Below are 26,731 nucleotides of genomic sequence, written 5' to 3'. Positions count from 1 at the left end.
GAAGTGAACTGTCGTCTCAGGTCAAACTCAGTGGTGGCACACAGCCTCTCCCATCATGCCCTTGGTGGCTCTTAACACCTGCCCAATTAAAATGCACTAATCCTGCTCTTCTCTTGGATCCCCCCCTGTCTCTGTCTTTCATCTCTCAGGGTGTGTTAATGAAGAACAACTACCAGGCGGCATACAACCAGATGGACATGGGCAACTCCAACTACTTCTCCTTCAACATGGCCGCTTTGGCCGGCATGAACAACCAGCAGCTGGAGGTAAGTAATGAGCTCCACATGCCCCTCTCCTGCCTCGCACTCCCCCCACGGCATGGCGCCCCAAATTCCTCAGTCCCAACTGCTAATTGTGACAACAGTCTCTGAGCCGGCGCTCCTGGCTCTGCCCCGCTCCTCCGACCAGCAGTTCGTAATACGCCGTGTCTGGGGCAGCAGCTATTTATACACCGTGGCACATCTGAACGAAGGAACGGATAAACCGTCCCAAGAATATGTGTTTTTAAAAAGGACGGTGAAATACTATATGCTGACTTCAGTTCTAGTTCTTGCGCCATGTGAGCAATTATGATGTTGCAGCTGTATCTTTGTAAGAAGACCGACTTCTACAACGTGTAGAGTCGATTCCAAAAACGTACTGATGGAGCCAAAACTACCGCCATATGTTAGGATTTGAAAGAGGGGAAAAAGGGATTCTGATAAGCGACGATAATTGGCCAGGCTGATAATCTGTTAACTCCGAGAAAATGTTGTTCTATTAATAGACAGTTATGTATCCATTGCTTTTTAGTAAAAATGAGAAAAGCTAACCCGTCCTCCTCATTCGTCTTTAGGACCTTATAAACCAGGGACGACAGAAAGTCATTGAAGCAACAAATTCGCTGAAGACTCTGCCACGGGAGTCACTGGAAGATACAATCGCCAGACTGGTGAGTGATGTAGTCCATAACTCTTCTTAGAGAGGAACCTTTATTTGTCCCACAGAAGAAGTGCTGCTAATGAAGCCACGTTTCTGTGTACAAGTGTAGTGATTTATAGTTGGGCTGGTGGCTGAGGTTAACATGTGTGGGCTCCCCTCTCTCCCCACAGTGGAAGGAGAACCCAGCACTCACAGAGACTCAGGTCCAGTCTCTGGCTCTGGGTCACCAGGCCAGTCTGGAGCTGGAGCTCAAGCGCAGGGAAGCTGTGTACCGGGAAGTCCTCACCAGGCAGCAGGCGGTAAGGAAGAGGAGATACGTTAGTGTATGATCATTAGTACTATGAACACCATGATCCATCTTCACAGTTGTTTAGTAGTCTTACTGTAGTTATTTTAACCTCTCTGTTTGTGTCCGCCCAGCTGATGATGTACGTGCAGAAGCTGATCAACAACAGGAAGGTGCAGGAGCAGCAGATGGCCATGGCCAACCAGGCCAGCTACCTGAACCAGCTGGCCATGCAGAACGGTATGATGGGAGTTGGAGGCGGCGGGCTCAGTCAGATGGACCTGGTGGGGCTTTACCAGCAGCTCCACGGCCTGGGCGCCCCTCAAGGCATGGGCAAGAATCCTGGGCCCTCCAAGGGCCTGTAGGTCAGAGGGACTCTTCCTCAACCTCCTCCCCCTCCCCTTTACCCCCCCCCCCCCCACACTCCATCCCAGTCAGCTATCTGGCCCAGTTCTCTGTGACAAACGCACTGACACCACCGCTCAGAGCTGAAACAATCTGGTGCACCAAGCAGAGGGCGGAGTAGTTCTGAGACCAGGCTGCTGTCCTCTGGGGCCTCGCGTGGGATAGACTCTCAGTTCTTTATCCTGTAGTTCACTGAGAGGAGGTGGAATATAGTGTATAAATGACTGTGTGAAAGTGGTCAATTAGGCATTTCAACAGGAAAAAATGTATATACCGCCTTAATGTTATTCAAGTTCTATATCTTCATTTTTCATGGATTTAAAGACAAACTAATTTGACCCCCAATGCTCTTAAGCATTGTATTGTTTTTATCGTAAAAAAAGAGGGTGTCCTTATGATTTGAACTCAGTTTTTTATACTGTTTTAAATGCCGAGGTAAACCCGAGTGGGACCAGTGTCGTCGGTGACGGGACTCACTGATGTAAAGCTCTATGTGATTATTAGCCCCAGTAGATTCCTTCACCAATCTCTAACAAAGCACACCGCTGATGGTGCTGCTATGTCCTGCTCTTTTTTTGGGGGGGGGGGGGGGGGGTGTAGAAGAAATTGATGAGTCAACAAAAGCAGAAAAAATAATATGGCCTTAAATTCAATTCCTAAAAAAAACAAAAAAAAAAGCTCTGTAAAGATTTGAGATTTGGTTGAGAATCTTTTCTATTATGCTTTTAAGTGTTTACATTAGTTGTCACTGAACATGGTAGTGGAATGCTTGTGTTGTTCAAAACTGCCTGCCCGGTTTCCTATGACCTTTTTGTGACATCGTTCTCATTGTCACGTGTTGTCTAGCATAGCACTGTGCGTCCTGTTCATTGCTTATGTTCCACTTGTGTTGATCCCAAGTTTGGGTGAGTGACTGGGTCTCACAAAGCACAGCCAGTTCAGCCAGATATCACAGGGCCCAAATCTTTTCCCTTTACGTCGTCCGTCACATTTTGGAATCGTGTTTTTTGTTTTTATTTTCGTTTCCCGGTGGATCTGATGGAGTAAAGAAGGAAATCTTATTCTATATCTGGTTGATGTGTGTCCTCTGCTTTGTGAGAAATGCCTTCTGGACACTAGTCCCAGCAGGCATGCGCCCAGACTATCTGTATTCTACTTTGGCACATTTTTGCTTCTAAATGCTTAAACTGGTGTAGCTGTTAATCCAGAGGAATATGTACATTTCTCACAAAGAGATGTCGTCTCTAGTTGGCTCCTGTGTTTGCACAAGGTGTATTTCATAAACGTAAAGAAACCTTTTTGCCCTCCTCTAAGAATGTTTTTGTGTTTGCAAATGCACCGACATTATTTGCCATGAATCTGATCTGCTATTATCTTGATAAGTATTTAATATAACATTCAATAAAGTGACCAAAAGGATGAGCGACTCCTGTGTTTGAGTCATTTGTGTTCCATGCATTCCTCTGCACTGACTGAATTACTTAAGGGGAATGTTTTTATACACCTGTATGAAAACGTGTCTGAAGGCTGAAACAAATATTGGTAGTTAAGGGTCTAAAAATATCTGATAACACAATATTTTCCTGTATTTTGTTTGGGGGAGGGGGGCATGTTATCAGACTGTTGACGGATGAAGATGAGAAGAAAGGCGTGGAGAGAGCTGTGGAATGATATTCAGCAAAGGTACCGAGCCAGACTTGTATCAGGGATGTTGTAGTTTACAGCCAGTGGTTTAAACCTTCAGGACTGGACACACAAAATGCATGTTTTTCATATTGGTCCCATTCATTTGTTTATGAAAGAATTTGGACCAATACGTGTTATGAGCAGGAAACTTGGACACTAAAATGGAAGTTTCAGTGCTCTGAGTAGGACTAACCGTACAGCTTTATTTTACCTTCCAACATAACCAGGTGAGCCGTTTCCCCTGCGTCCAGTCTTTATGCTAAGCTACGCTAACTGTCTCCTTGCTAAAGCGTCATATTTATACTAATGAGCGTGGCATTGATCTTCTCATCTCATTCCCTGCAAGAAGGCAAAGCATATTTCCCCAAAATTTAGAGCGCTCTAACAGTTGGAAGGCAGATAGCGGATACGTCCTCAGGCAGCGTCCCTGTATTTCACACCCTCCCACAGCACTAAGTGCCTTTTGTCCCACTCTCTCCTCCCTTCAATCTTTCATCTATTTTTCCCCCTCCTGGTATTGTTTTCATTTCTCAGTCTGCCAGGGTTTTCCCCTGCATGTCTTTGACTTTTCCATTCCCTCCCCCCCAGGGGAGCTTGCTCTCACAGCTTACAGATATCTGCCAGTGGAGAAACATTACAACTATTGCAGATGTTGAAATGTTGATCCCATCCCCTCTCAGCCCCAGATTACCACCACTCCAGGTTTGTGGCAGCCACATCCCTGCTGATTCTCTGTGCAGCTGTTTCTGTCCATTGAAATGTCTGGACTACACTGTAGTGGAGTCTGTGAGGCCCCTGCAGTGAACAACCAATCACTGGTCTAAATCCATGCTGTGTAAAGCCAATTAGGAGCCGGGATCCAGTTGTGTAAGGAATCTGATTTTGTACGGTGGATGTAGGCTGACTAAGACCTTATGGAGACAGAGGGGGCCTGTGCACATTACTTGGTAAAGGGTTTATGAGGGCAAATTGGCATGGCATTGTATTGTGTTCTCCTCTGGGGGAAAGAAATGCGCTGTATCTTTTTACCTTCATCTTTCAGAAAGCAGGACACAATGCCATGCAGTTATTGCATTTCAAGACATTACAGTTGAGGCATTTTAATCACGAGCGTGCAGCATAACATTGGTCTTACATCAACTAATCAGCAAAGGCTGAAGCATTTTTGAAAAGCTACTTTTTTAATGTTGCTAAACTGTATCTGTTCATTGCCAGGTGAAAACCACAAATGTCAACCTCATAGTGGTGCGTGAGGACAAGTCAGAGGATCACCAAATATCATTTAGAGTTGTCTTCTGGGGATCACGAATGTCTGTACAAGATTGTATGGCAATCTATCCAACTGTTGAAATATTTCAGTCTGGACCAAAGCCCGACTGGCCAACATTGAGGTCCTGCTAGCATGGCTGAAAATCAAAGTAAAGAAATGCAACATTCACATCGATTCTATATCTGGTTTTAATTGGTACATCAGATTTCTTTAATCCAAGCAAGCATAGTCTCTCACAATGAGTTCTCAATAGCAGGACAATTTTATTGTCATGTTCATTGCAGTTGTTTTTGGTGTAATTTCAGTAGAATCTACAGTCCAGATAACTTCAAGTTCATTACAAAATAAAGTCTTTGCAATAAATAAATATATAGATTTATATTTATACTTTATATGTAGAAAATAAATATATTGTACATCTCATAAATAGGATCGCCCGTATGTACACCTCAGCTGCTTGCATTTCTAGTAATGTTCCTGATAACATTACAAGTCGCCACCCTTTTCAAAAAGCCCATCACATTTCTTTACAACCAGTCAGAGAAGTGCTTTTGTCCCGAGTTTAGTCGCTTGTTTTGCATACAATTCCTCCACGACGTCGCTTGATATTTTATTGAAATGTGATGAATGAGATTGTTAGACTCCGATGATTACAAGGGAGACCGAGTGAGCCCACAGCTGGGACTGGGGATGTGCAGTAACTGCTCTTCCATCTCTCACACGTTCTTCTTAGAGATTTTATTCCCCTCTTTCCTCCTCTTTCATTTTGAAGTCGACTTAATAAAACTCCAGTTCCCCTTGTAACAGTTTGACATTCTTCTTCTTTAGTACCTGACCAATCCTGACCTGTCACTTAACATGCATGTAGAACATAGTTTCTTCTTCTCCCAGCTATCTCCGTGTATGCGGAATGTGCACTTTCTTACAATTTACTGTGTGCAGTGCACGGCAAATGCACAATGTGATAATCTGCAGTCCTCCTCCCCCCTCCCTCCCCGCCAGCTTAGTGCTACTCAAACCCATTTGTCATCGCGTGTCGCTTCAGTATCTACGCATTTACCTCTAAAAAAGTGGTTATTCAGAAAACACGGCTCCTGATTTTGATCAGCCCACAGTGGGGTCCATGTCCATGCAGTGGTTTTACAAGATAACTTCCCCCCCCCCCCCAACATCCAGGAACATGCACAATGTTTATGTCGGTGCTTGGCAGTCGGCCGAGGCGCAAACGGAGTGACCTCAGGGGGAGCTGAGGGTAAACAGTTCTGTACCACGTCCATAATATCCACAACAACCCTATCTCCCTCTTCTCTCTTTTTTTGTATTTCTGTTCCTCTGAATGTAACCAGTTCTCCAACTGTAAGCACTGGTCACCTGTCCTGGAACAGGTCCCTGTACGCCTGAGGGATCTTTTCAATCTCCACCGGCCTGGGTAAGAAGTGGGTGAGTTTCTGGTGTTTTCTAGTCCTGTTGCCCTCCCTGGGCGAGCCGTCTTTGTTCAGGGCCACGTAGTATAAGCGTCCCGTGTCTGTGTGCTTGTACAGAGTTGAAGCGTAGGTGTTGTACCAGTTCTCCTCAAACTGCTCCCGGAACATGCATTCTGCTGTCAGCTTCTTCTGCAGGAGAGAAAACAACACATCAGTCAATCGCTGAGGTCCTGCTTGTGCGCCACTGAGTGAGAAAAGAAGAACATTTGCAACACAGACATGATTTTACAGACGTAAAAAAACAACAAAATGCAGCTGAGAATGAAAAGGATGATGCCTGCTTTGCATGCAGATTCCTCTCTTCCTGATGATCTCTTTCATGTATTTCATTAAGTGTCGCGGACTGCGCCTGCAAGCTGAAATGAACCCGTAGAAACTCATTAAGGCAGGTTGCTCATGATGACAAAAGAGGGGAAGTCATTAGAGCAGCTGTCCACTTTACGCCCCACACTCATTCCTCAGACCTGTTAACCTCTCGTTGTGCATGGAGAATTATTCTCCTCCCCGTGATGCAACAACAACAGCGAGAGGGCGTACAATCTTCCCTCGCTCTCTCCCACTGTTACACACACACACACACACACACACACACACACACAGCAGCTCTCAAAGCCTCGGTCTACACTGACAGAGCAGCGTGAGCTATGGCTGCGGGTTCAGCAGGTGAGAGTGTGCTGGCTGAGTGAGTGTGTGAGAACAATGAGAGACAGCAGTGCTGGAGCTGCTCTCATGCCAAGACCAGTCAGTCATGCAAGAGGGGTCGGACCCTCAGTCGAGTCAGGGGTCACCCAGGACCAAAAGGCCAAATGTGACCCCCTTTCGAAGAGTGTTGCTATCTCCCACTCTCCCTCCTCAACACGCCTTTCTCCCACCTTGGTTAGTAGGATGTGGCTTCTCTACAAAGCAAGATAATTCTCATGATCGGTCTCTGCTGTTAGCGCACGTTACAGTTCTAGCGAGTGTTTTTTGCAAGAGTCTCGGGTTTTATTCCGGCAGCAATGTTGTTGATAAGCTGTCAGGCTCTGCTTGGCTGCGGCTATGTGGTGAAGCTGTTGTCTGTAAACACAGCCCTGAGGGCACATGACTGGGCAAGCTCCATCCTACTAGACACACACGCACACCCATACACACACCTCATCGGATCAAAAGCTCGTCGAGGTCTGACGGTTGTGGGGCGGAAGCTTCTACCTGTTCCCCTCCCCCCTTCCACCTCTTGGCCTCTCAGCTCCAGACAGACGTGTCTGGAGCTCCCCCTGTCAGTCAGGTGACTCAGTCAGGTGTGCAATTACCCCCATCCCCTCCTCCGCCTCCCCCAGGGTCAAGGCTCCAGGATGCCAGACTCTGATAGCACGCGGTAACAATATCTGCACTTTCAACATAATGGCCGTGCTTAAAAGTAGCCTCTGTTCGAAATGCTCAGAGCCGGGGGGGAGTCTGGGCCCTGAGAGGCCCTCAGGTATTGCCCTGGGACACCTGATACAGGTAGCCCTCGCATACTTCCCCTTCATTGTCTTTATCTCTTCCTTTTCCTCTCTCCCATGTCTCCAGATGCCATCCACAAATGACAGAAAGTCAGCCAGGATGACTAAATGTTCTCCAGATACATTTTCTGTGGAAAAGCACAGGATATTCTCCTGTGCTTAACGCTGCAGTCCAAACTTGAGTCCAGCTGCGCACAGAGAGGTAATCTCCACTAGATTCACCCACAGATCCAGAGTGACTCCAAACATTCCTGCCTCCACTTTAGGGAAATATGTAAATATTTCTGCATATCTCAAAACTAAATGAAGAGGTTTGGTTTTCTCTCTAAAGCTGCTGAAGAGAGGGAGAAGTATGTGACAGAGAGTGTGAGACCCTGTAAAAGAAACATACTTGTTTTGTCTGACTGTGGTTTTCCCATCTGCCACGTACGGGAACCTTGATAACAAACTGACTCTCAGACTGCTCCTGGAAAACTTATTTTTGATAGCTCAGTACTGAAAAAAAAAGGGAAAAAAGTTTCATTTTCTGAGAGTGGCTGTAAAACAAGTCTCATGTGTTGAGTGCCAGACTTGTTGTGAATGAGACCCCGGGCTGCATGATGAGGGCGGGTTGTAAATGAGAGGAGGAGGTTTTTTGACTCACCGACCCAAAGAGCTCTCCTTTCTCATTCATGCCGAGGTAAAGTCCAACGTCCACCCCTCTGATGCTGACCAGACCCACAGCCAGACTGATGAACTCCAGGATACCTGAGGTCAAACACACACACAATATATACATTTAAAAAATAGTTAGGAAAGCCCACAAACAGACACTCCTTCCCAGCAACAAGTGTGGCAGCAGACCAGTCAGCATACTCATCCGTTGACTGGTTTTGGGAGCTTTCTTTTTGCTTTGCTGCTCATTGTCGCATTATATCCTGCCATGTGGCTTTTTAGTCTCTATTATTCCTATATGTTAAAACTGCTTGCGGGGATATACATCAATCACAAAAAGGTTGTGGGTGTCTATAAATGTCTGCAACCTGTCTTTTGGAACTTCCCAGCAGCTACTAATAGAGACTGAGAAGCCACTTTTATGGAGCTGAGATGTGGGTAAGTTGTTTCGTGGGATGCTGACTCACTGGAACTTACAGTAAAGCGAACATGTACTTCAAAGGCAGGGAAACAACCAGTACAATTAAAATCTATTGGATGTTGTGATGCAGAGGTTAGTCAGAGGATCCAGCTGGCTGTGCCCGCTGGCAGAGGCCAGCCTGCAGCCACCTGGTCCCCATCTCCCCGACCTCATGTGATGCCAGAGGATGACAGAGAAGATCCCTCTCATTTTTATTTTTTTTGTGGGGTGAAGAGTGTGCTTCATATCCCTCTAATCAAATCCATGTCTTTCTTGCAGCTCTGACAAAGACATTGCATTAGAAAAAACTAAGTGAAGCCAGAAACAAACACGCGGACCACCCATCCCTGCAAACCGGCTTGTTTTGGCTGAAGTCTGAACGTTAAACCTTCCCTGAATTCCGCAGTGGTCATGCTTTAATTTGGGGTTATTCGGCTCTTTCCGCAGCGAGCGAGCCGGCCCGCACCTGTGAGATGACAGCATGGATATGAGGCGCGAGACATGTGCGTATCTGCACCCCCCCCAGCCTCGATTTGTTTATCGTTCTCCCGCGAGCCGCACCTCGCTCCATTTACATTAATATTACCAAATCTTCAGAGCTGAGCGCGCGCGCCAGTTGTTGCTGTGCTTGTTTGCGCCTCAGGAGAGACACCTGCCCCCCACGCGCAGGAAAAGGTGTGTGGCTCTGCTCTCCTGCGCGCCAGGTGACAGTGACGCACGAATGAGTATTCACAGGGGATGTGCGACAGGAAAAAGCCTCTTAATTAAACTCACTTCACCCACTACCCGAAGTGTTAGTAGATATCAATCAAAACTGTAATTACATTTTGGAAATTGATAATTGTTTCTCGACATTCCTGAATGCCATAGACGTCTCTAACAATAATTGTGTTTAATAAGTCCTTGATGGTTAATTAATGAAAAAAACTAGACCTGTCAGTGGAGACGTATACGTATATGTGACATAATCTTCCATGTTTAAAAATGTCTCATACTTCCAAAAAAAAGTGAAATGCTCAAGAAATAGCCTCACCAAATCTGCTGTGGTCCTGTCTTGTCCCGTGCACGGTCCCATTGGGGTATATCTCCAGCTGAAAGCCGGTCCTGCAGTAGAGCTGCCGTCGCCTCAGGATCCCTTTGAGGTGCCCGAAATCCGTCGGCGACCCCTGCTGCAGCCTCCCTTCAATCTGACCCAGCCGTTCATTCAAACCCACTGGAGACTCCGCTAAAGGCATATTCCCGAGTGCCGGAAAGCTTTGTAAATCCAAGTCAACTGTCCCCAAAAAACTCCCGAGCTCTGCCATCGTGTGCACAGCTGTCAAATTAAGCGACAGCATTTAAAATGTTCGGTGGTTCAAGCGGGGAGAAAAGTTTACACCAAGTCCAAAGCGTACCCAGCGCGCCGTGCTCCTCCGAAATAGGCAGCGTCCTCTCAGTTTATTGGACGTCCTTTGCTGTAATCATCAGTTTGATATCTCTGTTTATCAGATGGAAAGACTCTATTATATACATGCTCCCCACGCATTCTCACATTGGATATTCAAACACACAAGCCACGCCTGGCTGGCATCCCTTCTTACGCGCATCAGTTTCTTCACTGAATGTGTACTTTCAGTCCAACTTTTACCACCGATGATGCCGCTGTCTGTACTTTCTTGTCACCGCTCACGTAGAAAGCCCTATCTATCTTCCCGACTGAGCGAATCCGAGTCCAGCGGTGTCTTCTCACAGCTTCTGCGCTTCTGTTTGCGGTCCGAGGCTGTCTGATAAAACCCACATCGCCCATCACCTCTCAAAAAACTCAAGAAACTCTGGCAACAGTTCTTGGTGCCTTAAAATGCGACGCAGATGCAGAAGCACATATCATCATCGCTCAAACACAAATGGCAGCTGACACGAAGTTTACATTTATCATAAAGTGTAACAGCCACTCCACCACAAAGGCAATCCATAATTTGCTCTGACTGATTTCTGCTCACACACCTCATGTCCTCTGCTGGAAGCAAAACAAAAAGTAGAAAGAAAACCACAAAGCATCAGGCTGACGTGTAGCCCATAAGATTATCAGAATAACCTGTGCATTTTCTCAGAGCGATCCAACCTCTTGCACAAGTACCAGTGCCAACAACTGGACGTTTTTCATGAGAGCATTTTCTCCACCTCCTTGCTGGAAGCAGGTGCTCCCTCGCCCCTCTGCACAACGTTTGCAATGTGCTCCAGCAAACCAGCAGCTTAACCACTTGTACTACTTGCAAGAAAGGGGGGGGGGGGGGAAGGAAAATCCAAATGTTGATGACGTGAAGTATCAAATCTGACTGCTGCAGAGACTGAATGAACGTTTGGAGTCATCAGAGGTTCTTTTTGATGTATTCTTTTAAAACACATGTATCTTCCGTGATGTTGATTTACCCCACTCACCTTTGTGCAAAGCAACAAATACGATGCTGCTTAAGTTATGTTCCTGGGTAATTAGCTAGATCAAACAGGAGAGAAAGCGCAAAAAAAATAAAGATATTCATGTGTATATTTCATACTGTATTATTATAATTGACAACAAATGTCCCCCTGAATTAGCACGCGTGGTGAAGATGTATTCAGACCATTTATTTGAGTAAAAGTAGCAGTACTGCATTGTAAGAATACTCGTCCTGCATTCAACATTTTACCAAAGTAGTAGAAAAAAGTAGGCCTATATACTCATTCTGCCCTCTCTCGGGTCCCTGCTGTAAGCACTGTTAGCTGACAGCCCTGTTGTGGTTTGTAGCGCTGTTAGCACCGTTAGCTGTGAGCCGCTGGCTCAGCCATGTTGAGAGCCGTTGACATCATACGGTCTATGGTGGAGAGGAAAGAGCTATGCTCTCAGTTCGTTTGGATGTAAAAACATCATCTGAAAAGTAAACATCGTCAAATATATACGGAGCCAACACAAAGAGATACAAGGTATTCCTCTTGTGTTTGGAGACATTGGAACAAATGTGTTTTAACCACGAGGGACTTTTGAACTGCAATGATTAAACCTGTGTCTTGGTGTCATCGTATTGTATTGTATTTATTTGTTGTATTTATTTTTTTATTTCAATTTCTTATCTGGACTCGTGTCTGAAAATAAAGTTGACTATAAAGTGGCATAACATTTGAATATTCAAGTGAAGTACAAGTAGCCTATCTCTGAGCTGTAGGCTGACGTACTGCTTGAGTGTACTGAGCTAATTGCCTCACGTCAGCTGAAGCCAAAGTAGCCGAGCTCAGGTGATTTCAGGTGCACAGTGAGCCGTGCCCCCGTGCACCTGAGAGGGAACACAGAGAAACCACAACAGGAATAACACCTAATCGGTGTAATTTATGATTGAATGGGGATTTTGCATCTCTTCTGTGCACAGTGGGGCAACAGGTCCCAACCTGTGGCTTTGAGGGGGAGAAAAAAAAGAAATACGCAGCTGTTCAGTGAAGACTTTATTTCTGTGTGAAGAGCGAAATGAAAACAAACTCCAGGAGCGTTTTAATTAGTTCACTGTTCTTGAGATATCAGTGACAGCAGGACGGGTGGGAGGGGAGGGCATGATTACATCAATAACACCGTTTAACTATGAGGCATGTTATTTTAGACCTCCTTCAAGCTGTTTCAGAAACCCCCGTCTTCAGGGGGAGTTCTCCCCTCAGAGCGGCTCATCACAAGCAGCAGCAGCTTCCCTGCAGAGCAATGGGAGTTCTGACAGTGTCTCTCTTCCATGAATGGTGACAAATGGTATGCTAAAAGCACCCAAAGTATGTATGATTGTTTTGATATCACTAGGAGGCTTTGATGACTTCCCCCAGCTTCTTGTTTTTTGGCTAATTCATCAACTCTTGTGGTGGCGGTGCATTCTATGCATCTATTTAGAAGCAGATGTGACTTCCTTTGAGAGCTCCTCCGAGCGGGTTACAGTGTGATTGACCCTCCAGAGCACGCGGGCCCTTTTCACTGCTACTAATTATGCCACTATAAATCTTACGGGTGTGTCACGGCCGCATTGAAGTCAGAGGAGGGAAAGTGGCTTTCAGCTGGTGCGGGATATGAAAGGTGGTGGGGGTGATGAATGCCCGTGGGCCTCAGCTTGATGAATTGGGCAAGGGGTTGACGAGGAGTCAGGGATGGTCAGGCTTTGTGCGAACGGACACCAGGGCCCTCGCTGCAGAAGAGGATGAAAGGAGGATTCGTCTCAGCGAAGGGTGGAAGGAGATGGATTCAAGAAAAGAGAGAAGCGGAGAAAGAGAGAAAGGGATTGAGCAAGTGAGCCAGAGTCATAGAAAAGGAAAAGGAAACACCCAACCCCCTTTTTCTTACCTCATCTTGAGCGTCTTCGCATTTCTGCTCACTGTTCATCTCCTGTGTTCAAAACTGAAATCAATCTTAAAGGCTATTAAGTGTTAAAATAAAAATCTAGAAGTGATACATTTTGATTTCATTTCTTAGTTTTTTTGCTAGCTATTAGAGCGACATCTGTTGCTGGTCAGCTGTATTTTATAGTTGACATGGCAGATTTATGGCTGTAGACAAAAAAAAATAAAAATCTAGAGTTAAAATGTTCCCATATGCTGAGAACCTGCAGAGGATATAGAAATAAAGATAATGACCTCAAGTGCATGGCTGCAGCTTTGAAGGTGCTCTCATGAGTCACAGCCAGTGAGTCAAAATTTAAAATGAAGTTACACTTGCAGCGGGAGTTGGGGGCTAATAAGTGCCTCACCTGTTTACCTGTTTAATAAGTGCCTCACCTGTTTACGTATTAGACAAACTTCACAGTGTGTCCTCTTCAGAGGGTTGAGCAAAGGTCGGTACGTTGCACCGACTGAGGTGTGTTTGATTATGGAGCACGATGGAGGTGCTTTGGTGTATTTGACTCATTGAAGTTAAATAAATAGTTTTGAGGGAAATACGCTTTCTTGCCGAGAGTTATTTAAGAAGATCGATATGAATGTGAAGCTACAGCCAGCAGCCAGTTAGCTTAAAAAACTGGAAATGGCTCACCTGGTTCACTCCAAATGGAACAAAATGCTCCCACCAGCATCTCTAAAGCTCACTGATGAGAAGCTCATATCTCTGCTAGGTGCTTGTAGGTTTTGTTTGTACAGATTTGGTATAATTCGTGGTCTTCATAGGTGCTGTAGATGTATTTCTTGCTTTTGGGCTTGCTGTTTCCTTCTTTTCCCAGTCGTTATGGAAAGCTAAGCTGACCAGCTGCTGGCGGTAGCTTCATGAGAGTGGTATCGATGCACTTGTCTAACTTTTTGGCAAGAAAGTAAATAAATGTATTTCCCAAAACGTCAAGCAATTTCTTCTGTGATGTCGCTGCATATTATTTGTGCAAATTCCTCAAGAAGATACTCAAAAGTGTGCATATAAAGAATGTGAAAAGTCTTGAAACAAGAGGGACCCCCTCATACTGGTTATGGTGGAGCAGTTGCAGCCTCCCTCTCCTGTGATGGATGCCCAGTTTAGAAGAAGGCCTCCTGCTGCTCCTGATGGCTCACACGTAATCATCAGATCTGGGATCGGGTTCCTCAAACCCCTCTTAACCTCAGCCAAGTGACGGCATGAAAAAACCGGCTGACTCGATGTCAGCAGCTATTAGGAATGAGAACTCGTATCTCATACCACCCGGTTAACAAGGCGACTAAAGGGGTCAGAGCGTAAGGACTGTTGAGTGTGTGGCTGCAGAGCAGTGAGAGGAGAGAGAGAGAGAGAGAGAGGGGACATCATCTGTTCTTATTTTACCTTTTGTCAAGCAGCATGTGGAAAATGATCTTCACTGTGAGTTATTTGCAGAGCTGGATTCCGTGTTATTTCATTCCCTAGCAGAGACATAACAGAGAGGGTCTCCTCTTTCACGCAGGTGGTCCTTCGGCCTTGTTCAAGGGCGCTGTGTGCGCCGGGGCAGGGGTGGGAGGGGTACGCAGAAGGGGGGGGGGGGGGGGGTGGACACAGACAGATGCATGTGAATTTAGGTAATGGTGTAACATTTCAGCGCCTGCTTTCCTTGGCCACCCTGTGTAAAGATAGTGTTCATTAATTAGTTTGCTTTGCTTTCAAGCACCAACGAATGGAGCCCTGCAGGTTTTGAGAAGCCACTATAGTATGCAAGGAACACGGTCTAAAACCAACATTTGTTGTACAAATTGCTTGCATATGTTCTTGGGAGAGGAAAAAAGATCCTTGTCATGACACACCAACAGCGATGTCCCACTGATTTTTTTATAATTATTTTTTACTCAATGGGAAAACATTGGTTGGAATATTTGAATTTTGGTTTCGCGGTTAATTATCCGTGCTCCAAACTTGTGGTTTTGCTGTTTTCATTAGTCGGCTGACTTGCATATGGACTGGAACACAAAATGCTGTATTTCTTGGTGTAAACATCCTACTTAACCATGAGATTTTGATTCTTTTTACTCGCTAATTCCTCTGATCATCGTCACAGCCACTGATTGGTCAATGCATTTACAGGATTGTTCTGCCTCATTATTTGCAGCCTCACATTGGCCTGCTCCTGCTTCAAAAGTGACTACAGCTGAAAAGAGCCTCCGCTGTGTGAGCGATGCTCCACCTGTCCATCCATGCTGATGACTGAGGTGCGGTGTAATAACATCAACAACAGCCCGACTCGTGTTTCTCAGCTCTGCAGGGCTGCGGTCTGATGTTAGAGAGTGTATATGCGTGATCATGATCCTGTCTGATGAGGGAACGGGCGCTCAGAGCGAGACTATTATTCTTACAACAACACAGAGCAGGAATCTACCCTCAAACAGATGTTAGGAGCCCTTTGTAGCGCCTTTGGCACGGAGCCCAACCCTACCTATCTGCACAGCTATTTACATGGCAATCCAGCTGCTCAGTCTCTTTTTTCTTCTTCTTCTCTCTCTTTCTTTCACCCCCTCCCTTGCCCTCTCACTCGGCCTGTGTCTTTACATTTACATTCCCCCTCTTGCTCTTCCTCCCTTCTTCGCTCCCCTCACTGTTTGAAATCAAATACCCCCTCTCGTATAAACTTTGATCAATCAAATGCACAAATTTGTTTAGCCGAGGAGACAGTGACATACTGATGCAGGTTCAGTTACACAGAGATGAAAAAGACCAGGCGTCCCGTACCTCAGGATGTCTTGGTTCTGACGTAGACCTTTACCCCACACTTTAGATTTAGTCATTCCCTTTCACAGAAAAGCCAAATATATCCCGAAAAATGTCTACCTGCTACGCTGACTTATTGTCCCCTCTAGTCCAAGCAGATGTGATGTAATGATAACTGGAGTTTATATTTGCTTGCTCACTGAGTTGATATAAAATGCTTTGCACTTCTATTTTAGCCAGAATGGCCTTTGATATGTGCAGAGCTGGAGGAAAGTCATTTGTAAAAGTCATTTATTGAATTTGATTTCACTGGTCTTTCAAGTTCAGAGAACTTAAGGGACTGTACGGAATGGGGAGGAGGGAGCGAGGCTGAATGTTTCTCTTTATAAAAACTCTCCTCATTGTTAACATATCTGTCTTTGGACCCTCCTCTCGAGTAAGAGAATTTACAACAAATTCCCTTTGACTGAAAACAATATAACAGTCCACTGATCACTAAATGTGAATTAGGAATAATTTGCACATATCCATTTTTATATTATTATATAAACTACCCTTCACTCTGCAAAAATACATAACCCTCCCCCTTTTCTGACTCCATCTCCATCCCTAATATTCCACACAGTCCCTCGGAACAGGAGCCAAACTGTGGTTGAAAGAAGTGTGAATAGACTACTTATCCACGTAGGAACTCCCAAATGTGTAGTTGTTGTGTGGTTGTGACATTTCTTGTTGACTTTATTGCCATTTTCATAATCCTTGGGGTTTAATAACAGTCACAATGATTTAAATGATGCAAAACAGCACCGAGCTTTCGAGCTCAGAGGATGGACCTGGTACTCATTAGCAGGAGGCTCAGTGGCAGCATTATCATAAGACGATAATTAGACAAGCAACCTCGATGCAAGCGTAAGGAAATTAACTCAAAGTCCGCTGGGGCCCTGAAGCCAGCCGGCTCGTCAGTAGAGGGTGCTGATGTTTTCTCCTATCGTGGTCCAGCCAACATCTCAGATTGCATCACAATCATGCAATGTCACGCTATGACAAATGCAGATGCATTCGTTAATCACAGTGGGGAGTTCAGAGCGGGGTGACACAGGTTGTCCCTCTTCTTTTTTTTTGCATTCATTCTTAAACATTCCTCCGTGTCACGATACGAAGGCAGAGTCCAACTCGCTGACTCTCTTGGCGTGAGTGGATGAGTTCTTTCTCAGTTTCTGTAATCAAGGCCGCCTCGGCTTCTGACGTAGTTTTGCTGTTATTCTCCCCTCGGTTGATTGAAGTGAACACTCAGATCTGGTTTATTAGTGGAGGTCATTTTCTGTCTGGAGTGATTTACAGTTTGGGGTGACTATGTAAGCATGTGCATGTGAATGCTTTAAACTTGTTTACCAAATAGGATTAACAGAAGGCATGTCTTTCGTGTGCACATGGACATTAAGCAGGTCCTCCACCAGAGACATTTTAATTGACTCAAAGTGATTTTTGGCAAATGAGGAAAATGCCAAACGAACTAATGGGTGCAGCGAGTTCATTTTTGTGATTCGTATTGGGAGGCTGAAATGGAAAAGAAAGCACAGAAACCGACTGTTTTCACCCGAAGTCTTCAACTCCTCCGTCTTTGATGTCATGTGGGCGTAAAGTAGTTCGGCTGAGTCTCTCCGCTGCCAGAAACGAGGCTGGATGCTGAGACAGGTGCACGGCGTTCATCACATCCTGATGGAGGAGGTTGAGGGCCAAGATGTTGTTCTCAACATATTGGAAGTGTTTGTTAACAGATGGAGACTTGTGCTGGCAAACGTCAGCTCAGTTTGTCCAGAAGGAGGAAAAAAAGAAACATTTCATTTACAATGGCACGGAGGACATCGAGATAGAGAGAAAGAAAGAGATAAGAGGGAACTCAATCAAGATTCTATTTTGATATTTGCATCGCGATAAAATATCATCTATACTAAGACCACAACAACCTCCTCATGCACTTGTCTAGTGACTGTCAATCTAGTCTCATAGAAAATGGTCGAGACTTTGTTTATTCCCAGGTTTTGACGATAATATCCAGCTGCAAATTGTGCAAAACCACAAGCAGGTTAAGGATTTTCCCTCAGGAAACCTTTTTTTATCCGATGTCTGTCACGCTTCTCAAGCACGTCTAGTCACACATGTCCCCCCCCCCCCCCCCCCCCCCCAAGTCCACTCTCCTATCTGTGTTTGTATCACAGCTTTATTTCTCGTGTAAGGTCATGCAGCTACAGCTGGCATCAATATGGCAGTGCTTTTCTTTTTTTCTGTCTGAGTCCAGCGCTGGAAAGTTATATTCATAGGGCTAATCAGTTTAAAAGATAATGAAAACAGAGATTGTTTACAGAGATTAGGCCTTTGGAAATGGAGTAATCAGTGCTTTGAAAGGGCACTGACAGCGGTGGGCTGGATTACTGTCCGTAGAAAGTGAGCAACGCCGCTCTTAACTCTCCATCACTAACAAGCTCTCAAAGCCCTGATGTCGTCACAGATAGAAGATAGAGTACCTTATCCTCCACTCCTCTCCATTTGCTCCTCTTTGCTGGAATGAAATGACTCAACGTTTAACAGACGGGGCACCTGTCAGCCAGATGTGTTTGAGTAATGAACAAAGTGTAGGATGAAGTAAGCGCTTTGACAAAAACGTCCACAGCGAAATTAATCATGGGCTCAATTTCTTCTCAACCCACATTGCGTAATATGCAGCATGATTTATGTGACGATGGATTGATTCATTTCGGAGCAGAGATGCTGGATTACTGAAGGAACGTCACCAATTCAAGCCTCTTCAAATATGTTTTTCACGCTTTCATAAACTCATGGATTATATACTTTGCATTAACAGTGCAAAGCTATTGTGTTTTGTTTTTCATTCTTGAGGGTAGGTTTTAATTTGCGAAAAGCCATGAAAGTAATTATCAGTATCTCAGAGCTCCTCCAGCGAGGGGGGGGGGGAACATATGTTTAGGATTTGGACTCATACATGGTTGCCCCCTTCACCAGCCAAACACGACTTGTGTTCTTTCGCAAACTGGGCACGCAGCGCAAGTACGTATGTAGCAACATGTTTTCTGACAGAAAAGATCTGGAAGAAAGATGGAGGGCTTGTGTCCAAGAAGATAGCGGGTGTGATGTGCCAGGACAAGAGGTAGAGAAGCTTGTTTTTGGCTCAGGGTTTGACTCAACATTTGACGGTTCTCGAGTCTGTTTTCTGGTCATTGACGGAAAGAAAACCAAAACCAAGGGTACTCTGTGGCTTTGTTTGCCCCATGACTGATCAGGAAGACTTTAAAGGAAGCGATCCTTCTGGAGAGAAGAGAATGGGTGTGAATCTTTTGGTCAGTTGAGCAGCCCAGCGAGGCTGACCCCCGGCCCTCTGACCAATGGCTCTGGCATCCTCGGCTCTGGCACTGCAACGTCCTGCGGGAATCTTTATTCTGATCAGAATACAGGGCAGAAACCTCCTATAAAGTCCTACAATAAAGTGAAACAGAGACAGGGAAAGGGACAGATCTCCATAAAAATGTAATTTATCATTCCAGGATTAAACTCGTACTGATTCAACTGTCCTACTTTTCCTACAAGGTACCTTTCTGTACTTCAACAAAGACAAAGGCATGGACTATCCATTAATGTAATGCTGTGAGTAATGCTGTTGTTTCGGAAATCTGGCTGTTTGATTGCGAGGGAGACCCTGACAGTGTACTTGACAAACAGTCGGCTGATCCATTTCCTTCCCAAAGGAGAATGACAGGGGGCTGCCTTTGCTGCGAGCGGCCCCACTGTGCGCCCATAAGAGCCGAGAGTTGGGTGGTCTGTCCATCAACGGCAGATTTGGGGTTAGGCCTGAGAAAAGCAGCTCACCCGTATCACTTTCAAAGAGTGAAATCCTAAGCGCCGGTCGCTCTCTGCCCGCTGCAGCCTTATATGCACAAAGACACCTGTTGTTCGGCTCTCATGCAAAGGCTTAATCAATCTAGGTGTTTGCAGCCAAACAAACACTGCCATCTTGTATTCACTTTAAGTTCCATGTGTTTTCATGCTTGTGTTTTGCTTTTGGCCAGTTGCAGCGATTGGAGAACAACGCCAAAGCACTGATTGCACACAATTTATAACATCGGGCCTCACAATATCGTGAAGCTATTTGAACAAGATACGATTTTCCATTCACCGTCAGTCTGCAGCACACATTAGACACCGATGCAGTGCTAAGCTGTAGGTCGCTCATAGTAAGGTATTGTATTTTCTAAACAAGAAGAAAACTGCAGGACACCAGGATGCACTCGCTGGCCTCAAACTCACAGCAGCATTGTGCAACTCCAAAAGAAAAGGAGTCTTCCAAAACCTTCTGGCTGCTCCGTCCCTGTGGTCCACCCCGACCAAGCGTGTCAAAATGAAGAGTGATAACCACTTCAAAATGTAAGCCGTTGCAGGCGTTTTGATTCATGCTGAAAAGACCTGCTGGACGCCATATTTGTCAGAGATGTATTTTTTTTCCTTGTGACACTCCAGACAATTCATTTTGTAGTCAGCAAGCGAAGCCAAGCTGAGATGATGTTTGCTTGTTGCTATTGCAAAGACACCATGGTGCTTGCTTCATGGCTACTTGTCCCCCTTACTTCTTACTTGTTATGAGAAATGACGTGCAGTAATTTCATTGATTATTTTTGGACAACATTGGTCGATTGTGTTTCTACTCGGGGGAGCAGCAACTCGGCTTCGCCAGCTCGTGAAGGCCAACGATGACATTTCTTTGCAAGCTTACGTGCAAGTTCAACAAATTGAATCTGAATTTGACAATGTTATGTTTAAAACTCGAATAGCATTAAATACATTAAAAAAAACATCAGTTTGGGGCATCTTTTTGTAGTTTTGATGGGCTTTGTAGATATTTGTCCATACTAGGAAAATTGCTGTAAAGTAAGCATTTCGAGCGTCTTTCTCCTCCTTCCTTTTAAACATTTATTTCAATAAACTGGATTGTAATCTACAATTTATTGTAATCTTTGTGCCTCCCTCTGGCTGGTGTAAACAAGTTTAATACAGCACAACTGCAAAACAGCAGTGATGGAAATTAGACAGTATTGTATGGAGCCATGAAAACAAAGAGACAAAAGTTTAAAGACTGTCCAAAGAGAAGTTTGCATTTTAGGTTATTTTAGAGTCAGTTTACATTCCGAAAGCCTCGTCTCACTCTCGCTGGCTGTACGACTGATGCTATTTAATCCAGTAGTTAAACTGTGGACAATTAAGAGAGACTGAAGATTGTTGGGGAAAGATAGGATTGGGTTCTACCTAAATCTTTCCAGTAGAGGGGAGGCAGATATGAATAGCTGTAGTCATTTGATGAGGCGCTGCTTCTCTTTGGGATCACACACTGAGAGAAGGCCTTGTATATGTGCCCAATGGATTAATGGAATCAAATAGGAGTTTTTTTATTTCCTTGTTTAAGTCGACGTGCAGGGGATTAGGAGGGGAAAAATGTGGGCAAAGATAAAAGTAGTTATGAGACACACCGTGGTGGAACAAAGGCTCTTTGGTTTACCTGTAGGTTGTTCTGGTTTTCCATTTAGCTTTGAATAGCGTCTTTATGCTGCACTGTTGGTTTAGTTGAGAGTTCAAGAAGGTTAGCGTTTTCATGGAATTTAGGATCAAGCCGTGCTTAACTGTGGAAAAAGTTTAATTTAGTTTATGTATTTGCACAGGTAGCAAAACCTCAACACCCCCACAACAGGCTAAATTAATTGATTAAAACACAATTGATCTGGCGAGATTAATAAAACCCAAAAGAATAAAAAACACTTTGAGCAAAAGATCCCTGTGGAAATGCAATATATCAAGAGATAATGCAAATTCATGTAATTGAATTTGAAACATATATTCATGAAACATGTAATGCTCTTTATCTGCTCTTTATTGAGTGTTTCATATTCTGCTGATCATAAAATTCTACATCTGAATTCTTTCTGTGATCAGAAAAAAGTAAATAAATTGAGCAACCAGCAGAACTGTTTGCCCCAGTTGCTAGTCTTTATGCTAAGCTAAGCTAACCATATATTTTCGTCTAGCTTTCGGTAAATGTATTTACCAATATGTCAAACTATTAAACGGTGACCTGGTAGATGTGTGATTCTACTGCAGAAGTATTTAGGACTGTTAAGTAGTGACAGGTGACGTAGTATAAAGAGCCACTCAGTCTGCATAGGAGTTTCTCCCAGGAGACAGCTGTTCATGTCCTGTGTGAAACCAGAAGTCAACGTTGACTTATTTATCAAGCAAACCATGATCTCTTCCTAAACCTACCCAACTAGTTGTGTTGCCTAAACAGGTTCTTCACTGCAAGGGGCTTGTGCAGTTGCACCGATCCCTCATAGTTGCTGTACATTCGTAGGAAAATGTGGGAAAAGCGAAAAACGACAGCAGGTATTTCCTTTGACAACTAGTCCAGTCTAATTTAGGGCATAGAGATGAGGTAGAATACACGTGTATGTTTTCTGCTTTTTGCATTCTTGGGACTATGTCCGCATATTTGCTTTTCCAATCTTGGAAAGGATACTGAAATTCACAAGTGGTTTTGTCGCTCCGCCCTTTTCACGCTCAGAAAGTCTGACAACATCCCTCCTAAATCCTCTGATACCATCGAGCTCAGTTGATGTTTACAGAAAGTTAGAACAAATCAAAATCAGAGTAGCCGCCGCACCAGCTCGCTGCCAACCACACCAGATTGATATGAGAGTCTGCTGGCTTCATGGATGAAATATGGAATTATTTGTCATGACATTGTTTGTATTTTGACTTTAAACATGCTCGTATTGGCTTGAACGCGTGTGAGGCACAAGTGAGGTTATTCATTTTCACAGTCTCTGAGCTCTAGTAAAGGCAACAGCTGCATTTCATAGAGGACTTGCAGGCAGCTTTGTATATAAAGAGAGAGACAGAAATAGACCTTTACGCCTCAGAGTGATGTGTTTCCCACAAGCTGCTCGGGGACTGAGAAGAAAAAGGACAATCGATGTTGATGGAGCACCTGATTTATTAGCATTTACTTGGATTTACTACACTTTTAGAAATTGTGCAGAACTTGTTTCCCTAACATAGCCCACTGTGTGATTGATAGATAATTAAGCTTCACTCCTTTACGCTGTGTTCCCACTGAGAGCGACACAGCAACAGGCTACAAGGCATTTGCTGCAACCCTAGCTCTAAGCTTTATGCAAAGTTATGCGTGATGATGTCACCATTATGCAAATGGCGCCATTACATCATCTGGTGACTTTTTGAGGATGTGCTAGTCATGAGCTGGGCTTTCTGTTTTTCATAACCTAACCTGTTACCCAGAACATTCCCTGGTTAGTTACCAAGTTAGGATGTGCTCGTTGGCCTTGGAAGTAACATTCGGCAATGCTACCGTAGGTATGCTAGTCTCGCTCAGCCAGAACTAACTAAACAGTGTTGCGTCAGCACTAGAGAAGGGTCTGGATCCGAACATTATTATTCTGGTATTGGGGAAAGAAAAAAACCGCCCTGGCACACAATCGTCATGAATCACAATCTCCTGGGATAATAAGCCCGGGATGCAGCGACGGCACCCTTAGCCAAACAGATAGCATTGATAGCGGAAGGGTAGGAGAATGCCGCGTGAAATATGCAGCCAGTGGCAGGCTTATACCTAGAGTCTACATCTGGTGGGTCAGACTAGTTACTGTTAGCTAGTTACCGTTAGCTGGACATGCTAACGGTTGCAGCTTACGTTAAACACACCATTTAACGAATAAGTTACCCTTTTGTTCTTGTGTCAAATAAACACGACCCTCCGACACCCTTTAGATGTCAGATATTGCTCTTATTACAGTCTTGTTCAACTGTGGAGGAATCCAAAGCGTGACAGACCTGCCCAGCAACAGTTGCTAAGATTTGATTGACAATCACTGTTTGGGGGAGGAGATTCATGGAGAGTCGGGTAGCGATAAAGAAAAGTACTGATAGTGGGTGACTTTAGTATGTTGTGGCAAACACAGGAGACACTATAGGCCTGGTGGTAATGAGTACATTTTCTTCTGTTGAATTCAGTGTAAGGATAATGGGGACCACACACACACACACACACACACACACACACACACACACACACACACACACACACACACACACACACACACACACACACACACACACACACACACACACACACACAGCCGCAGCTTCTTCGGAAGATATGAGCATAACCTTTGAAGTGACTGGTGACAGTAGTTCATATATCTGCCGATGGTTTTGTCAGGTGGACTGCCGTCTATAAACACATTCCAGAGGTCCAGACATAAGTCATTTTCCAGAGAAGGTGGAGAGCAGCGATGTTAAAATCACAGGCTTGTTTAGGTTTCGCCGAGTGATCACTGCATTATGAAACTTTACATCTCTGACCCCGGGGTCTGGAAATGCCCACGTTGACACATGGATTTTTCATTGTCCTCACAAAGCCTGTCTATTGTCTGCCTCCTCTCTCTCTCTCTCTGTGTCTCAATCAGGGACTCTGACGCTGCTCTGCGGATGCACCTGGCCCATAAGGTTTCACTCATACGTCCTCCGCCTCGGAATTTTAAAACGCTGACAAAAAGTTAAACTGAGTGGTGCTGTCGTCTTTTAGCAGACCGCTCTGTGGTGCAATATTAGGTGCTTTTGTCCCGACACGGTGACCGGCCAGTAACATTGGAAAAACAGCATGGTCTTTATTGGGGGATATCATATTTTTGGGGGATGAATGCAGGATTATTTGAACTGGATGGGCTGGGATGAGGGGGCGAGGTGTGGAAGAAGTCTGAAGGCGGCTCTGACTTTTGCATTTCGTCTCAGCTCCCTCGTAGGGGCACGGACTCGCTGTGGATCGGCCCAGTCATGAGCCTAACAGATGTGGCCCTCTCTCTGTTCCTCTTCCAGGCGTTCAGTTATTCACTGTCAGAGCTTCAGTCCAGAGTGCACAGGTTCGAGCCTTGCGTGCGCCCTCCCCAGTGTTTACCCTTCGTCCTGTCAGCATGGCTGGATACTTGGCTGAAAACAGCAGGCAGCTGATGATGTCCAGGACTGATAGAGGTATCTGCTTTCATTAGGGAAGACTCTATTAGCCAATGGTGTGAATTTAACGTTTGTTCTTAGAGGCCAAGCCTCAAATAAATGAAGGGTTATCTATAGCGCTCTAATTGAAACCACCTTAACTCTTGTTTCTTTCTCTTGCTTCGTCCCTCCCCGCCTCCCTGGTGAGTGATTTCATGACTTTTGTCCGTCACAAGAAACAGATGTGGGGGAGATGCTTGCCGGTTTCTGTTTTTTCGATCGAAAGCCTGGTAGATGGTCGGGTTGATGACATTTTGTTTGCCTGCGAACATGTTCTTCATTGGATTTATGGAGTGTCTCTCCGCTTTCAAAACACCTGCCACGCCTGGGCAGATGGCCAATCAAAGCCGATTCTCTCACGTCTCTGACTTCGCTGTACAAAGGAAAGTCAAACAGGAAAATAAATTACGGGAAAGAAAACAAAGTGAAAAATATCTCTTGGTTGACATATGATTTGTGAATATTTGCTCATAAAAGAGATACATTGGTGCCATAGAGGCTACCCATTCATCATTAATTTAAGTCTCATAAAAAGTGTTATCTTGACACATTATGCTATTTTCAGCACAGCATACTCGGGGATGAAATATCATCTATCTTGTTGCTTTATTATTGCAGCTCCCAAGAATGCTGGACTTTCACCTCACAATTTAGCCCTGCATAAAGTGTTACATCTGTAAAATTAAAAGAGAGGGAGGTCCCGTTAGAAGGATTTTTATTGCAGTATAACGTTTCGAGCACTGAGGAAGGGGCTTTAATTCATCAATTAATTCAGATTTCTTTGCACCCATCCTAACCATCTTTTTTATCGTTTCTTATTGAATCTGTAAAATGAACAATATGACACACAGTTGAGGCTATGAAATAATAATTAGTTTAATTGTGCAAGTGTAATTTCTTTAAGTGCACTGTCCATTTAAGCAACTGCAGTTGAACTTGTCAAGTATAAAAACAATTAATGGTGGATCTAAGTGTTTTCTCTGATTTGTGTTGAACCTGATAACTCCCAGAGCAGCTCCGGAAAGTCAAGTGATCCTCTATTCTTTCTCCGGCTTCAGAAGCGCTGTCACTTCTCATTAGCGCAAACAATCAACTGCACCACGGCCTCCGCTGTCTGGCAATCAGCCTGAGAGTCTGAAACACCTGCTCATGTTGGGCGGTTTCCATGGAATAATGCGGTAATTCCAGCAGGAATTGATTGGGATGGGGGGGGGGGGCTGGAAAGGGGAAAACAAAAATATGTGCCTGCGCATACAGTAGACTCGATTGGAAAGAATGCGACTGTTTGTTTTTTCAAGTGAAGGAAAAACCTCTCCACTCTTACCGTGGAAGATCAAAGAGGTTTTGTTATATGATATGGTCTGGTGAATTACGGCCCCCCTGTACCCATGGTGCAGTCTGCCGCCCCTTTGATAATTGTGAAGAAACTATGAGTTGTTGTATCTGCTTTGCCATGGGTACCTTTCTTTATTTATGGGAAATAAGTCAAAGTTCAGACTTACGGCACTGAGATAAAAAAGAAAAGAAAAGCCACTTTCTTTTTTTTTTAATTCCCTGAATAGCCAAGAACGTTAAATCAAAAGGGAGAGCAAATTATACATGAAGCCTCTCAGCGCCTCTCAGCTCCTCACACAACTTTGTCTTTGCGGTATTTCCTGTTAGCTGTATTTGGAGGACATGAGACTCTTTTAATTCGCCCCAAAGAACTCCCTCCTCTTTCAGACACTTTTACAATCCATCACTTTTCTTCAGACGCCAACTGTTTTTCATCAGCGGTATTGTTATTGACACACCAAATAGCATTTGCTCATACAGTTCGGTCATCCACTCTGGTTTTAGCTGCTGCTAAAGAA

The 26,731-nt window shown here is 44.6% G+C and overlaps 2 protein-coding genes across 3 annotated transcripts in view; one reads left to right on the top strand and one right to left on the bottom strand.

The window, feature by feature from the left end:
• Positions 1 to 3,030, top strand: part of atrx (ATRX chromatin remodeler) — a 28,731-nt gene extending 25,701 nt beyond the window's left edge. For both annotated transcript variants that reach the window (XM_079269005.1, XM_079269004.1), the window contains 4 exons: positions 150 to 266; positions 836 to 931; positions 1,092 to 1,220; positions 1,342 to 3,030. In XM_079269005.1, coding sequence (XP_079125131.1) covers positions 150 to 266; positions 836 to 931; positions 1,092 to 1,220; positions 1,342 to 1,572 — 573 coding nt within the window. In that variant the 3' untranslated portion in view covers positions 1,573 to 3,030. The remainder of the gene's footprint in view (positions 1 to 149; positions 267 to 835; positions 932 to 1,091; positions 1,221 to 1,341) is intronic.
• A 2,749-nt stretch (positions 3,031 to 5,779) lies between these two features.
• fgf16 (fibroblast growth factor 16) lies at positions 5,780 to 10,520 on the bottom strand. The gene is made up of 3 exons (XM_079268627.1): positions 9,681 to 10,520; positions 8,177 to 8,280; positions 5,780 to 6,181 (listed from the first exon to the last, which is right to left on the bottom strand). The coding sequence occupies exons 1-3, from the start codon at positions 9,982 to 9,984 to the stop codon at positions 5,936 to 5,938; spliced, it is 654 nt and encodes a 217-aa protein (XP_079124753.1). The 5' UTR covers positions 9,985 to 10,520; the 3' UTR covers positions 5,780 to 5,935.
• Between the last annotated feature and the right edge of the window lie 16,211 nt (positions 10,521 to 26,731).

Source organism: Melanostigma gelatinosum (assembly GCF_949748355.1).
Source record: "Melanostigma gelatinosum genome assembly, chromosome: 5".
Classification (NCBI taxonomy): domain Eukaryota; kingdom Metazoa; phylum Chordata; class Actinopteri; order Perciformes; family Zoarcidae; genus Melanostigma; species Melanostigma gelatinosum.
The sequence above is the reverse complement of the archived record's forward strand: the minus strand, read 5'-3'. Positions and strand labels throughout refer to the sequence as shown.